The sequence below is a fragment of the Drosophila kikkawai genome, chromosome 2R (assembly GCF_030179895.1).
Source record: "Drosophila kikkawai strain 14028-0561.14 chromosome 2R, DkikHiC1v2, whole genome shotgun sequence".
Lineage (NCBI taxonomy): Eukaryota > Metazoa > Arthropoda > Insecta > Diptera > Drosophilidae > Drosophila > Drosophila kikkawai.
Genome location: NC_091729.1, coordinates 25,692,252 through 25,706,951, shown reverse-complemented (window position 1 = coordinate 25,706,951; position 14,700 = coordinate 25,692,252). Strand labels below are relative to the sequence as shown.

General features: G+C 51.5%; 3 protein-coding genes across 7 annotated transcripts in view; 2 read left to right on the top strand and 1 right to left on the bottom strand.

Annotated features, from left to right (window-relative positions):
- The first annotated feature begins 199 nt into the window (after positions 1-199).
- NKAIN (Sodium/potassium-transporting ATPase subunit beta-1-interacting protein) lies at positions 200-7,039 on the top strand. 5 transcript variants are annotated; one of them, XM_070284636.1, is made up of 8 exons: positions 200-283; positions 961-1,353; positions 1,428-1,565; positions 1,635-1,715; positions 1,781-1,972; positions 2,040-2,100; positions 2,779-2,833; positions 5,543-5,705. In XM_070284636.1, exons 2-8 carry the CDS (start codon positions 1,294-1,296, stop codon positions 5,553-5,555), a joined length of 600 nt encoding a protein of 199 aa, XP_070140737.1. In that variant the 5' UTR covers positions 200-283; positions 961-1,293; the 3' UTR covers positions 5,556-5,705. The 5 variants fall into 5 exon arrangements, with proteins under 5 accessions (XP_070140737.1, XP_017018917.1, XP_017018919.1 ...); XM_017163428.2 differs by having other exon boundaries at positions 2,779-4,293; positions 5,543-5,677; XM_017163430.3 differs by lacking the exon at positions 2,779-2,833 and having other exon boundaries at positions 5,543-7,039.
- A 297-nt stretch (positions 7,040-7,336) lies between these two features.
- Positions 7,337-9,709, bottom strand: Ance-5. The gene is made up of 4 exons (XM_017163432.2): positions 8,517-9,709; positions 7,875-8,441; positions 7,504-7,817; positions 7,337-7,429 (listed from the first exon to the last, which is right to left on the bottom strand). The coding sequence occupies exons 1-4, from the start codon at positions 9,593-9,595 to the stop codon at positions 7,413-7,415; spliced, it is 1,977 nt and encodes a 658-aa protein (XP_017018921.1). The 5' UTR covers positions 9,596-9,709; the 3' UTR covers positions 7,337-7,412.
- A 660-nt stretch (positions 9,710-10,369) lies between these two features.
- NaCP60E (Na channel protein 60E) overlaps positions 10,370-14,700 on the top strand; it is a 31,721-nt gene continuing 27,390 nt past the window's right edge. Inside the window, exons 1-3 of the mRNA XM_070284632.1 lie at positions 10,370-10,440; positions 11,192-11,372; positions 12,844-13,360. Coding sequence (XP_070140733.1) covers positions 13,324-13,360 — 37 coding nt within the window. The 5' untranslated portion in view covers positions 10,370-10,440; positions 11,192-11,372; positions 12,844-13,323. The remainder of the gene's footprint in view (positions 10,441-11,191; positions 11,373-12,843; positions 13,361-14,700) is intronic.

Sequence of the window (14,700 nt, the reverse complement as noted above, 5' to 3'; positions counted from 1 at the left end):
TCGAGTGTTTTTATTTATTCTGGTGGTTTTGGTAAAGCCAGTTAACTTGAATTAATTAGAAAAGTAACGGTCAGGGAAATTTTTAAATTCAAGATGGGGACCATTTTTTGATCCCATTTAAGCGAAGTTTTACACCTTTACCTTTATATTATAAGTGTGACCAAACGCTCGGCAAGTCAGAAATACTTTCAGTGTTCCCCCAAAAAGTACGGTGGTTATTCCAAGCAAACAATCTGCGGGCACATTAGTTTTAAAAAAACCGTGTCGCGCACTTGTTCTTGACGTAAGTCCGTAAACTATTAATTTCCCGTGATAATAAATCGGCCTGCTCGGTGCCTCGTATTATGTAAAGTGGGCGGGAGGGGACAGATAGCGCTGAACTGGAGCTGGAGCCTTTCCAAACATATGGAAAGTGCTTCCCGTGTCCCAGTGTTTGTGTGTGGTCAGTGACTCTGTACGTGTGTGTGTGTGTGTGTGTGTGAGTGGGGCTTCCGTGTCGCAAGCGGAAAACAAATGAAATTGATGGGTTTTGCGTTTGAGTCATATGCATGCTTATGAATGTGCTGTCCATTAAAGTAATTCTTAATTCGATTACCGCGAAGTCGCCCTGATTGGATCGCAGTGAGTCGCCAGGCGAAACCCCAACAAATATAGACAATGGCGTAATTGAGATCGCTGCTCTCAGCTCGCTCTGCTCGCTGGCTGCTGTGTGCTAATTAATTAATTGCTCATACTTGACCTGGACACTGAACAGAAGCACCAGCGCCAGAAATATGTGTACTCCGAGATGAAATGGGCGAAAATAGTGCGTGTTTAGTTTACGTTACGTGAGCTAGGGACCGTCCGCGTGTGTTGGTAGATATGCTTCCAGTGTGTGTGTGTGTGCCTGCCTGTGTGTAGAGTTTCTCTCGGTAGCTCAACTCATTTAATTTCTTTTTATTTACTCTCCGGTTCACACAGATCAGGTTTTTTGTTGTTCGGTGCAGCGCAGGCAGCTGCATTCCTTCTCGCTCTCTCGCCCCCTGGCTCCTACTCCTGCACCTGTGCGTTCTCGACGGCTAGCTAGTGTGTGTGTGTGTGAGTGCACTTGCCACGCTTGACTTGCAGCAGGGCTGTCTGCAGGCGACGCGGAAATGCCATTGAAGGCGACGGGGACGGCAACACTCCACTCCGACAGCCAGTTCCAGTTCCAGGCCCGATAAGGCCAGGACGGGACCAAACAGAGAGATAGCCAGCGAGAGCGCGGCGTAGAGATTATTTGCATAGACTTCTGGATGGAATGATGATGTTGTGATGGGCTCGTGCTCTTGTACGCGGCGGCACTTTTTGCTGTCGATATGCTTCCTGCAAGTGGTGAGTATGCCGCCTTCCGGGGATTATTTGAAAGAGCTCTGTATCGTAATCTGTAATCGCTCTGTGTGCCGCAGATAACGATCGTGGAGCGGCAGGTATTCGACTTCCTCGGGTACATGTGGGCTCCGATACTGGTGAACTTCTTCCACATTCTGTTCATCATATTCGGGTTCTACGGCGCCTATCACTTTCGCGTCAAGTACATCATTACGGTGAGTGCCCCTAAAACGCATTATCATATCGCCATCGACGATAACAGATAACCCCAATTTCCTTTGCAGTATCTAATTTGGAATTTCCTGTGGATCGGCTGGAACGCCTTTCTCATTTGCTTCTATTTGAATGTGGGGCAGTTGGACAGGGTGAGTTGCGCCTGCTCTAGATTCCACTTTCTTTGCTAATTATCCATTTTTCGGGGGCCTTGTAGGATAGTGACCTGCTCAACCTGGGCACCGGCAGCGTCTCCTGGTTCGAGGCGAACGGCTATGGCTGCCGGCCCACCTACAACATGACCTCTGACGATCCGTTTCGGCCGCAGCGACCGGAGCGTGTGGAGGACTGCCTGCTGGACTATCCGCTGGTGGAGACGGTGCAGGCGGGCGTGCAATGCGCTTTGGCGGTGAGTTGGTGCCGCTCAAGTGGCCGGAATTATGTAAATTGGCTAAATCACTGCTCTGCTTCCACAGCTGCTGGGCATACTGGGTGCCATTCTGATCAGTTGCATATTTCTCGATGAGGACGACAGATGTAAGTGGCGTTCGCTCGCTCTCTACTTCATGCTCGACTCCATTAACACCCGAAACTGGTCATGGTCTAACCCCTCCTCACTCTCACTTACTATAATCCCATTATTATCTCTGTGCACTGTGGGTTTATGTGGTATCTGTGTGTGTATATTTCCCCTCTATGTCACTTAACCTGCATTACTCCCCTGATTACCCGCCCCGAAATGTGAAGCGAATGTTTGTACCAAGCGAAATAGTGGCGAGGAGAAGCGTCACCGAGCCAGCAAACGATTGTTTATTGTTATATCAGTGTTGTCGATGTGTAAGCTATAATATGGCTCTAGCCCCCACCCATAAACCCGCACCCTGGAATGCGACTATTTTGATTTAAACACATATTTATACATACATATATATATATATATAGTGTATACCCAACATTAACCAACACATTGTGAACTGTGTGCGCGAGAGCTCGCCATTATATACATATACTCGTATTGTAATCCATGTTATGTCCAAGTCCAAGTCATTCACTCTCATAACAATCAAGAAAATCCCAAACAACGACACTGTGCAGCGAAAATGGATGGAAATTTTGGAAGGGAAACTCGGGCGAAGACTGACTCCTGCACAGTGCCGTCGTCGGATGTTTGTTCTCTTCTACGTTAAAGCATCTTAATCAATTTCTGGTTTACAGTCGATTTCATGAACGGCGACGCCAAGAGTCCACAGCACACCGTGGTGCATCCCATGTACGTGAGCTATACAAGTATTCCCACAACATCTGCCAGCGCCACCATGCAATCAAACAAGCATCTGCAGCTGCAGCAAAACTCACTGAAACTCTACCACCCTCATCATGCTGCTTCCGAGCAGTTGCAGCAGCAGCAACCAAAACTACACCAATTCCACACCAACAACAGTAGCCACAACAACAACAACAACAGCCAGAACTACCTGCTGAGCAGCGGCAGCAGTGGCAGCAACAATAATACCCTACTTAACCATAATCTCCGGCAGCGCGCCAACTCGCTGCTGCCGCTGTCGCCAGACACAACAAATAACCAGAGCGCATCATTCCAACAACAACAACAACAAGCCAACAAGCACCCACACCTAACACCCAGCAACAGCAGCAGCCTGCGCCGCCCACGCCACCACCATAACAACCCATACCACTTTGCCAACAAGGGCGCCCCCATCAGCCCCAGTCCCATGTCCGCCCAGACCACGCCTTCGCTGTCGTACGCCTCGCTGCAGAACTCCAATCCCTACCTGGCCGGCGGTGGCAACACCTCGCTGAGCAACAGCAACTACAGCATCTTCCAGAGTCCTGACTCGATCCAGGGCAGCAGCAGCTTCTCCCACTTTGCCCGCATCCACCACAAGCCAAAGCCACCCAAGTCGGGGCTTCCTGTTCAGGGAGGAATTGATTCCAAGCTGGCCTCGCCTGTCCGTCCGCTCGAGCGCCTGTCGCGCAACCTCGAGGAAGACGAGGACAACTTCTCGCTGCAGCAATTCGCCCCCGGCGACCATGGCGTCACCTACGTGCCCTTTCAGAGTCCCACGCCCAATGGCCTGTTCCTCGGCGAGAACAACAATGCCCAGTCTGCCGTCTTCCACTTGAACTCTCGCTCCAGTTCCAACAACAATGCCTATCCCTATGAGCAGAACGGCCTGCCCTCGCCCCTTCGCATGGCCCGTCGGCCCACGCAGATTCCGCTGCCCACGGTGCCCATGCACAGTTGCCTAGAGATGGAGCCTGACGACGACGAGGAGGAGGCGGATGGCGAGGGCGAGGACGGCGTCCTAACGCCACCACCACCTCCGGTTCCAAGGCCGCACATCTTCCACCAGCGCCTGGGCCAAGCGCCCTATCCCGATCTCTCGCCGGAGGTGGCCGAGCGCTATGCCATGCCCACCCAGTTGGGTCCGGCACACGGACACCTGCCCGTGCCCCACGGTTCGCCCATGGTGCGTCGCAGTAATCGCCGGCCAAGGCCACCGATTCCGGTGAACTTTTGCGACCAGATACGCGCCCCTCCTCCGGGGTATGTGGTGCGGGCCCAGAGCGACGACCGGCTGGTGGAGCAGACGCAGGGGGAGGCGGAGGCAGCTCCGCACGTAAACCGGCGAAGTGGACGCAATGGCAATGGCCAAAAGTCCCGTCCCCGCTCCTTTTGCAACTCCATAGTGGGCGTCCAGGCCTAGAGTACGTCTCTCCATCTCTGACTCTCTTTTGATCACGCTCTCTAAGGAGCAGGATGTTACTAACTCCCCCACACACACCCTCACACTACCCATTCAGACATACCAAAGACCTTATAGTGTTCAAGATGCGTAACGCGCATGCATTTGGCTCTGCGTTAAGCATCTTGCAGTTTATGCTGTCTTTGGACACACCTATTTGCGTGTTACTGTTTCTTTGTTGTGCCTAACCAGCCGGCTACCATGCCCAGATCTAGCTTCGGACGAGCTGCTGTCTTTAGTTTAAGTCTAAGTACCATATTCACACGCGCGTGCATACATTTAGGGGCTCTTCCCCGGACCCGGCCCGAGCTGTGATAGAAAAGTCGGAGGGAGAAGGAGGAAAAGTCGCTAACAAATTTTATGTTGATCTGTGATAAACTATAAACAAAAACATGAACATGAACGACAAACAAACGAACGATTATTTCACAAAGCGAATGAGAATGTCACAAACTATCGCTATCATCCCGACGGAGGGATGATGGACGAAGAGATTTGTCGATGATGAGAATGCCAATTGCAAACAGAGATGCCTTGGATGAGAATGACGGATTGTAGTAGAGATTAGACATACATATATTGATGTGTTATGCGAGGGAGAGCGCAGCCTCCCCGCAACAGCCGCTGCCTTTTGTTGTTTAACTAATAATATACATATATATGCTATATACACATATTTACGATAAATTACAAACTGTACTACGATGCAAACGTTGCCTATTGGGTTAAGTGCGAGATTCGCTATACGAAACAAAGGTTTATAGAACTGTTAAGTCCTAGTACTAAGTATTAAGCTTGAGGCATTACCGCGGAGCAGATCCAAACCTACGTAGCCTAGACTCTATTTACCATTTACTGTTTAGATAGACTCCCCTGTTTAGACCTTGATCTTTGCGAGATTCGAAGCGTTTCCAATAAAAGAAGAAAACAAAAGAACTGACTCTTGCTCCTCCTCTGTAGTTTGTCCTCTTTCTCACCGGTAGCTGGCTTTCCGTAGCATACTTGTGGCTCTAACCCAACGCTAACTCTCTCGACTCTCCTCCGATCGTAGCTAATCCAACTTGTTTAACAACAGCTCCTCCTCCTACAATCATAAAAGCACACACTCAAGCTAACCCCCAGGTAACTCTCGTATCTCTTGGAAATAACGCTCCAGCTCTGCTGATCTCTGACTGATCCAATCTCGTTCTCCTCCCCCCCACCCGACGCAGTGAAGCATATTAGCAAGCAGTCCAAGCACCGCCAGTCTCTGTATTCCATCGAGTTTGGCGGCAGCAGCAGCGACACCATCCGGCACGGCGGCCACTCCATGGCCCTGGGACTGGGCGATCCGCGTGGCGACCAGGACGGCGGTGGCGAGCTGAGTCCCAAGCCCATGACGCCACGTCGCGTCAAGCGGCGCTCGGTGATGGCACGCGGCACGCAAGGACGCCAGTCGAGTGGCGGCGGCAGCAGCAGCAGGCGCTCGCATCACGGCTCCAGCGGCACCTTGAGATCCAAGCATGGCCACTCGGGTCACGGCGGCGGCGGGGCGGACAGCAGCAGCGGCAGCTATGTGAGAAGCAGTACGCGCAGCTCGCGAAGAAAGTATCACCAGAACCCGGTGACCAAGATCATTGACCAGCAGCTCCAGCAGCATCAGCAGCTGCAGCAGCAGCCGCACCTGGGTTCCTTCCACCGCCAGCAGCAGCAGCAGGACAAGCTCTCGCTGACCGCCTCCAACCTGCAGTCCCTCAACGACGACATCGTGAACAACACCAACGTGTCCGGCAGTCAGCTGGGCAGCCTGGGCAAGAGCAACCGGCACTACTACCACAGCTATCGCAAGAACATTCCGCTTGACCCCATCTACTACAACACCAACGGCCAGGGGGCAGTGCTCGAGGAGCCAGGCTCGCCGACCCTGCCACCACCGCCGCCTTTGCCGCTCCCAGCGCCTGCATCATCATCATCTATTCTGCAGTCGGGCGGAGGACACTACAATCCCAGTTACCAGCACTCCACCACCCACCTAAACGACGTGGGCCACGCGCCCGACGAGATGTACAACAATCGGCCGCCCTCAGTGCGTTCCAGTTACTCCAATTTTCACGGTTCCCGGCCATTGTCCACCGCCTACGGGAATGCCGCCGGGGAGAACGTTTTCGCCGGACTGAACGGGGCCAGTGCCAGTCCGCCGCAGGCTCCCTGTACGCCGCCCCTCTACCAGCAGCATCCCATGCACATGCAGCAGCAGCAGCAACACTATCTTCCGCCGCCGCCCATGGACCCGGCGCCTGCCTACGTCAGCGCCATGAGCTTCTCCAAGCGGACAGCGTCGCGGGAGAGCATCCGCTCGATGGCTTTCCTTAACAACGGCCCGCCCGCCTACAATCTGAATTACCACACGCCGCCCGACTCGGAGACGACCATGTAGAAGCGTTCGGTGGCAATCTCGCCCAGTCCGTCCTCTGTCTCGCCCTCATCCAAAATGGATCTCGGAACACCACCCAAACAATCATCATCATCACGGCCAGTGCTGTCATTGCTATTTATATTCTTGTGCAACAAGCCATGTTCATACCCACTCTGCGCTTTAACCACATGGAAACTGTCCACTCGATCCGTAAGCTAACGATATGTGTAGTGCCTAGAGTAGACGTAAGATTCTGTCGTTTTACCAAAGTGCCTTTGTAAATAAACATTTAAAATATGTATGCGCGAATGAATTGAACTCAGCTTTGTTACATTGTAAAACCATTGTGGAAATTTCTTCGCAAAAGGTGTACTCTTTCGTTTTAGAGAGACGAATACCTCCCGCAGGGATCCTGGCAAAAGTCAGGATGGGGACAAAGTCGTTGAGCTTATTGTTCTTTTTTCTATTAAGTGAAACAGGCGCTCTACATTAGCAGAGTCCTTGCACCAGGACAACCGGGCTTTGTTGTCTTCAAGTAAATCTGAACCCCTTCTGTCAAGATCTTTTTTTTAAGAATCCCTGAATATACCTACTTGAAATCACCATAAAATATGTTCAAATATTTTATTCAGAGGTTAAAAAATAAGGTACCAAAAGGTGTAAGTAAGGATTATTTTATGTTGGGTCTAATCCCTGCGGCACACTGCAAAATCACAAAGAGAAGCACAAAATTTCAGTAAAAACTGCAAGAACTCATCTCCTGCTTTATGTACTCACACTCATCGGCATCCCAGCCCGGCTCAATTTCCAGCTGTTTGTTCCGCTCCTTCAGCCAGGTGAACAAAGGAGCAAAGTACTCCAGGATGCCGCGGCCACTCAGCTTGCGCTCTCCGGTGGCTATCTCCATCACATCACGCCAGTGACGACTGGAGCCCAGCTTCATCATGTCCCGCATCTTCTTGCCCGCCTCCTTGCTGCCGTAAAAGTCGCAGTTGTGCAGCGGATACTCCGGATCACCGGGCCTGTACTGGCCGCTAGCCAGGCAGAAGGAGCGGTAGAACTGGAAGCCCAGAATCTCGGCCAGGAATTTTCTGTGGGCAGAGAGTAGCTAATAAAAGGGTTTCCAGATATTCTTTACAGGGGCTGACTTGGTGTTGGAGGTTTCCGGATTCAAGCCGCGATAGAACTTAAAATCCAGATCAAAGTCCTTGTTGTTGCGCTGCTTTGGTGGCTGAACGCCAGCGAACTTGTCCTGGAGATTCCAGTAGGCACAGTTATAGTCCTTAACCCCAATGCGGCCGTCCATCACGTCCACGAGGAACTTGTCGTTGATAAAATACTGGGGCACGGCGATCAGCGTGTGCACGCCCATGCGAAACAGCCGGTTGAGCGACTGCTCCTCGGACAGGCTCTTGTTCAGCAGGATGTGCAGCCTCTCGAGGTGACGCGGTGTGCCGGAGGCCAGGATCGCCGTTTCTGCTATGGCGGCGCCAAAGCCAGGACATGGCTCCGTGTCCAGTCCGAAAGGCTGCGACAGCTTGTAGATATTGTACTGCAGTTCCGACATCGTACCGTGGATCTGCATCATCTTCTTGTAGTCCAGCTTGGGGCAGTAGCGCAAGGCCACGTCCGGCGGAAAGTAGTACACCTGGGACTTGCATTCCAGCCCGCCATCGTCGTCGTTCATCCGGCGGGACCAGCGATCCCAGAAAGTACTGGATTAGGGAATAGGGAAAGTTGGATGATTTCCAGAGTAAGTTTAATCCTATGGGATTAGGGGATCAACTTACGCGGACTGGTTGTTGAGTCCCAACGACTCGAAGAACTCGGCAGCCTTGCGGTTAATCTTAACGGGCGTCACCAAGACCTCTTCGAGGCGACGGTGGACCGAGGGCAGCTGGTGCTGCCGACTGTGATGCGGCGTGCGGAAGAACTGATGGGGATACCAGTCCTGGGACAGGATCTGGTCCATCACTGGAGCGGAGATGGCGCCGTCGCTCTTGGTGTCCGCCTTGGGGTAGAAGACCTGGACCTCGTGTCGCAGATAGGCATGCAGCTCCCGGTAGAGGGGCATAATCTCCCAGACGACCGCTTCCAGCTCGGCCTGGAAGTTCTCCGTGTCGTAATAGAGGTACCAGGTGCGCGAGGGCGTCACGTGGCCATTGTAGGTGGCAGCGATTCGCAGCAGGCGCACATAGTCGATGAACGTGGACTTGGCCAGCTCCTTTTCGTTGATGGTCTTGCGCCAGCTGAACCAGCTCACCAGCAGTTCCTCGTACAGCTTGCTGCGCATATTCTTGTTCACTATCTGCGGGTACATGGCCAGCGGTCCGCGGACAGAGCAATCCTCCTGCGGACAGACTATCTGCCCACTTACAAAGTTGTGCGTCGTTCTCAGCAGATCCTTGGCCTGCTCGTAGTCCTTGGGCTTCAGTCCCTGCAGCTGTAGCTTGGCCAGGCGCTGCACTCGCCTGCGGAGCAAAGGATCGCCCAACAAAGCCACTGGAACCCTGCTCAGATTGGCCGCCAGGTCGTACATTAGTCGGTAGGTGTCCGCCTCCACTTCCATCTTGCCGCTCAAGGCCTGGCCGCCTGTCAGCGGCGACTTGCCCTTGGCCGTAAGCTGCAGGAAGATGCGCCGCTTCATGTGCCAGATCAAGTGCATGCGGTCGGTGGCCTTTTTCAGGATCTGCTGGGTGGCCTGCTCATAGCCAGCGGTGTGATTGGAAGCCCTAGTGGGTGCTCTGGTGGTGGGAGTAGTAGTACTGCGGGGAGGAGCTGAAGTAGATTGGGTAGAGTTACCCTCTCCTGCCACCATCGTCAGTAGGACGAGGACCAGAAGGGGCAACCACAGCCAAAAAATACGCATTTTGGCCTAGGCTGGCTTCCGTTTCCCGTTTCCCGATAAGCTTTATCTGGGACACTTGCAACTGCGATCGTAGCGGGGGAACTTTGCTTTCCGCGTTCTTTCGTCTCTGGCGGAATCTCGACGAGAACTGAGCTTCCAAATGGGCTGCCACTCGGACTCTGCCAGCTTATCAGTGGCTCGGCTTATCTGGCATTACGAAAGGGAGCGGCGGCTTGATCCGCGGATCTACGCCCCGGCCAACGTTGCGTATGCGTCACGTGCTGCACATTACGTATACGCGGCGTGTGCCGAGCGACCTGAGGCGGAAATCGAAGGCGGGCTGGAAAAGGGGGCCGCCGCACTTGGACTGATGAACAGCGTCCGTCCGCATGCCGCTGGTGCTGGCTTTGTTAGCCAGTGGCCCATATTCAAGCTTAATCATTTTGACATTTTACCCCGCAGCAGGGAAAAGCGGCGAGGGAAGGAAGCCTGCGGTGCAGCAACAGCCAAGGAATACGACCAGGAATATGGGGAAGTTATGGTCGTGTGGCATGAGCGTGCCAGTGTGTGAGTGTGGCATGTGGCACGGCATTTGTTTATGCCGGCTGACCTGGAAGAGAGGAGAGAGCGCGAGCGACGAAGGCAAACAGCGAGGGAGAGCATTTCCCGACGAGTCCTTTTTTAGGCGAAAATACAGGGAAGTTCGAGTGTGTTTTTTCATCGCTCTGCATCGCGGTCGCCCTGCAGATTACGTCAAACGGAAAGGAAAACCCGTTAGCCGAGCTCAGTCGCCGACGAACCTTAGAGCCGAGCAGTCGCCATGCGAGCGCACTTACGTAGAGTGGGACACGGCCAAGGAATATATGGTGAAAAGCAGTGAAAAGCCTGAAAAAGGAAATACACAGAGTCACTCGCTCACGCACACGTGTGCGAATACAGTTACAGTTTACAGTTACTACACTCACTAGTACAGCCACATAAGTGCATTTCGGCGGAGGCAGCGGGCAAAAAATTCTTCAGCGCCCAAAAATAGAGTGAAATGTGTGCTGCACGTTGTTGTTGCTGCTGTTACTGCTACTGCTGCTGCTGCTGCTGCTACTGCTAGGGATGGGGGGAGGGGCCATCGGGATACAACGGAAACTAACCTACATTTTCGCGCTCTTTCGCACGCTTCGCTCACACACACACAGCCATACGCAGAGGCGAAGGGGCCATTGTATTGTGCTAACTCGCTCGCACTCGCCAGTTGGTTGGCAAAAGAAATCAACAGTAAATTGTAATAACACTTCTCAGTCTGCTTCTGCTGTGTGTGCGTGTGTGTTTGTCAAACAATGTGCGTGCCCAAAGTTTTTTCCTTGCTTTGTTTCTGTTTTTGTTGCTGGTTCCGTTTCATTCCCACCCCCCCGCATTGTTGCACAGTTGCGACTAAATAAAAATGTTATTAATGTAAAATAAAATCAAATAAAACACAGCAGCAGTAGGAGCAGGAGCAGGAGCAGCGGAGCAGCAAAACTAACGGGAGTTAGTGAGTGGAAAATGGAACGCGAACGCGAATGGAAAGTGAAGTGCAAAGGTATAAGTGTGTAAGCCGTATGTGTGTGTGTGTGTGTATTGCAGGCCCAAGAAAGTGAAATACGAAAATAGAAATAGAATAGCGCACCGTATACGTATACCAAGTAGTGCAAGCACACACCAGCGATTACATAAAGCCCCGCTATCATCCCGACAACAACATCCATACACTGCTACAACTGCAACAAACGGAGAGTAAACAACAATTAAACGCAAATGTTTAAAGGTAAAATCGAACATTCAAATGTGCGAGAGTCCTGTATGACTGTATGTTCAGTGTGTGTGTGTGTGTGTGCGGTGGCCGCCCACAACTACAACCGCAGTGTGGCGGCGGCGGCCGCGGAGGCAATGGTGGCATGAGGATTGGGGCCATAAATTAGCTCTTGATGTGCACTTAACTAGGCGGCCACACTTTTTGTTTCGTTTCGTGCGGAGAGTGGAGGTTGGCAAGGCGGGAATGTAGCAGGAGTCCGGAGTCATACCAAATTTGTAGCACAACTTTAGGGGCCAACTGGCAAAGCTCTGCTGCTTGCCTCCGCCGCACTTTTATGGGCCAACTTTAAAACCAGCAGAGCAGTGCTGCTCTGCTGTGCTGTGCTGGTCACGCCCAGAAAACAGCAAAACCGAAAAGCGAGCAGGGGGCAAGCAAAGTAAGCAAAGCAAGCAGCCAGCAGCAAGCCCAAGGGGAAGACCCGCCGTAAAATTGTAAGCCAACAAACAACACATTGTTTAATGCCTCGTGCGCCGCTCTTATTGTTTGTAATAAAAGTATTTTTCACGATTTGTGTGTACGGACGGACCAGCTGCAGGTGGATCTCTTTTTCGGATCTCCTATGGCGCTGCGTCTGACTCTCCTCACCTGGCCTAATGGCATCTCCTGCTCCCTGCCTACCTGCCTTTTCTTGCTGCGAGCAAATTTCCGCCAGCAAACATCAACTGCCATAACGAGGGGACGGCACGGGACCGGTGGAAACTTGATATTGAATATTTTATGGGCGCCTTCATCTAACGCTTTTCCATTTTCGCGTCAGTTGCTCGCTTGCAGACGTGTCAAGAAGTTGGCGAAAAACACAAAAACACAAACCCAACACAGGAAGCAGGCCTACAGATACGATACTCACACATACCACAATGCCGGGGAGCAGCAACAAAGCGCTGAGCAATGAGCAGCATCCAAGCATGTCGGTCCTCCCTCCCACACCATCGCCCACGCAACCTCATTGCTTTTTGTTGGGCGCCATTTATCAATTCTTGGTATCTCACTTTGTGCGCGCTGGGCTAGTGTTAGTGTGTGTATGTGTTTTGCTAGATTGTCTGAGAGGGTGTGTGTGTGTGTGTGTGTGTGCCATAATGTTAATTAACTTTATCTCCTGTAAGCTTTAAGTCTTAAAGCGGCGCTCAATCTGTCCCTGTCCCTTCTTGCCCAGGTGTTTATCTCTTCTTCCGTTACGCACATTACACATACGTAAGGCGAGTGAGTCGTTACGTATACGTACTGTATGCCCGTGTGTGCGGCGTCCTGAGCTAACGGGGATTAGCGCTTTGCCAATTACCGTTACATGACACGACGCATAGCAATTGCCGAGAGAACGGATTTAATTTAGCCCAAGTCTTCACCCCGGCAGTCTTACATAAGCTTAAATCTCTCCACTCTCACACACATTTCTTTTCCTCTATTTCTTCCATTTACCAAACAGACGCATCACAAAATGTAAAGCAATAATCAACACAACAAAGCCAGCCAAAGCTCTCACAATAGAAGTAGAAGGAGAAGATAAAGCGACAAAGGAGGAGGAGGAGGCGGCACGAGCTGAGGCGTCGGCGATGCCAAATGCCATTATTGGAAACTGTCGTAGTCATAAGATTTGCATAGCACAAGCAATAGTCGGCATAATGAAAGGCCCAAGCGTGATAAGCGTGACAATATTAACGGTAAACTGAGCGATCCGGTCGCCTGATATAGTGTGAGACAGAGACAGACATACGTATGCACAGTGTTCGAAAATCGAGTGACAAGCCTTGCTGGCGTGAGTGCCAGGAAGAGCGCCAGAGAGACATGCTGCAGCAACTGCCCTAAGGACCCCCCAGCTAAAGCAAGAGCGAGCTAGCAACAGTAGCAGCAAAGGACGAGGAGGAAAGAGCAGCAACAACCAACCAAACGACGACAATCAGTCAAGATGAGTGATGATCAAACGGCGTCCAACGATGAGAAAGGTGAGTCCCAGTTCCCAGTTCTCAGTCCCAACTACTAAGCCCCGATACCCGCTATTGATAGTTTTCCCAAGCCCAAGCTGCTGCAGCCCCTCGGCCCGACCTCATAAATATTATTCTTGAGGTGTCCAGGGGGAGCGGCGGGGCTAATGGGGCCAGGCCATCAAATCTGTATACGAGGGCATATGCATTGAAAGCCAGTGCCGGAGCAACTAGAGGGCAGGTGTCAGGGGTTACCTGCTCTGGCTCCACCTGCTTCTTGGGCCCATGCTCCATGACAGCGACACCTGCACGCCAACTAAGCGAAACACGTGCACAGTGGGCGCCACCGCACACAGATGTGGTGGCACGTTCGCTCCTTGGCTCCTTGGGATCTTGTGGCATGTCCTTGGTGGATAATCCACGCCAAGAGCAGGCGACAAGGTGCCATTTGTGATTTTAAACCCAAAAGGGACTTATTTACTCATTTTTATGTGGTAATAGACAGCACGCGGATTCAAAGCTATGAATAAATGGGCTTCATCGAAGTAAGGAAAAGTAATCATCATTTGCCAAACGTGCTAGGAGAATGTCTATTAACTTATAAGTTCAGCAAGTTACTGTGACTTGTTTACCAGAGAGTTAAGAACATTTAGTTAATCTTTCTTGATTGATACCTTGGTAGCAGGCTATCAGGAGCTATTTTATAGGGCATATATAATATGTGAGATGTTTAAGGATTCCAAGATTTCATCGGATTCCTAAAACTTGGCCCTTTAACAAATTAAGCCAAATATATTATTCCCCATTTAAATAATACAAAAAACATGATTGCATTCCGTTTTCAAAACGATTATTTTGAATTATGGTTGTCTAGAAATGAACACATTTTTGGCATACATCGTTCTTTCTGATGGCCAAGTAAACAAAGCAACAACCAAATGGTAAATAGTGGATTCGACATCAGCTTCTTGTTTCGGCTTGAATCCTCTCGTGCAGTGAAGCCACCACCCACTGTGCAGGATACGGAATGTCGACGGAGGGAGTGGCGGAGCGGGAAGGCATTTGTGCTTTTTGTGCGTGTTGTGCGTTTTCCTTGCCACTTCCTGTCCCGGAATCCTGTCCTCCTCCTGTCCGGTCGTGCTCATCAACATAATTAAATAGCATTGCTCATTGTGTGCTGGGTCTGGGTCTCTCGGCCTCGGCCCCAGTCTGGGTCTGGGTCTTGGTCTTGGTCTTGGCCAATAAAACGAGAAGGGAATCGAAGCGGCTTAATGGCGGGACAGGCCGACCCGACCCTAAGGCCATTTAAATAAATGATAAACAAATCGAAAAACGGGAAGCGTCCAGCAAAAGTTTTCGGC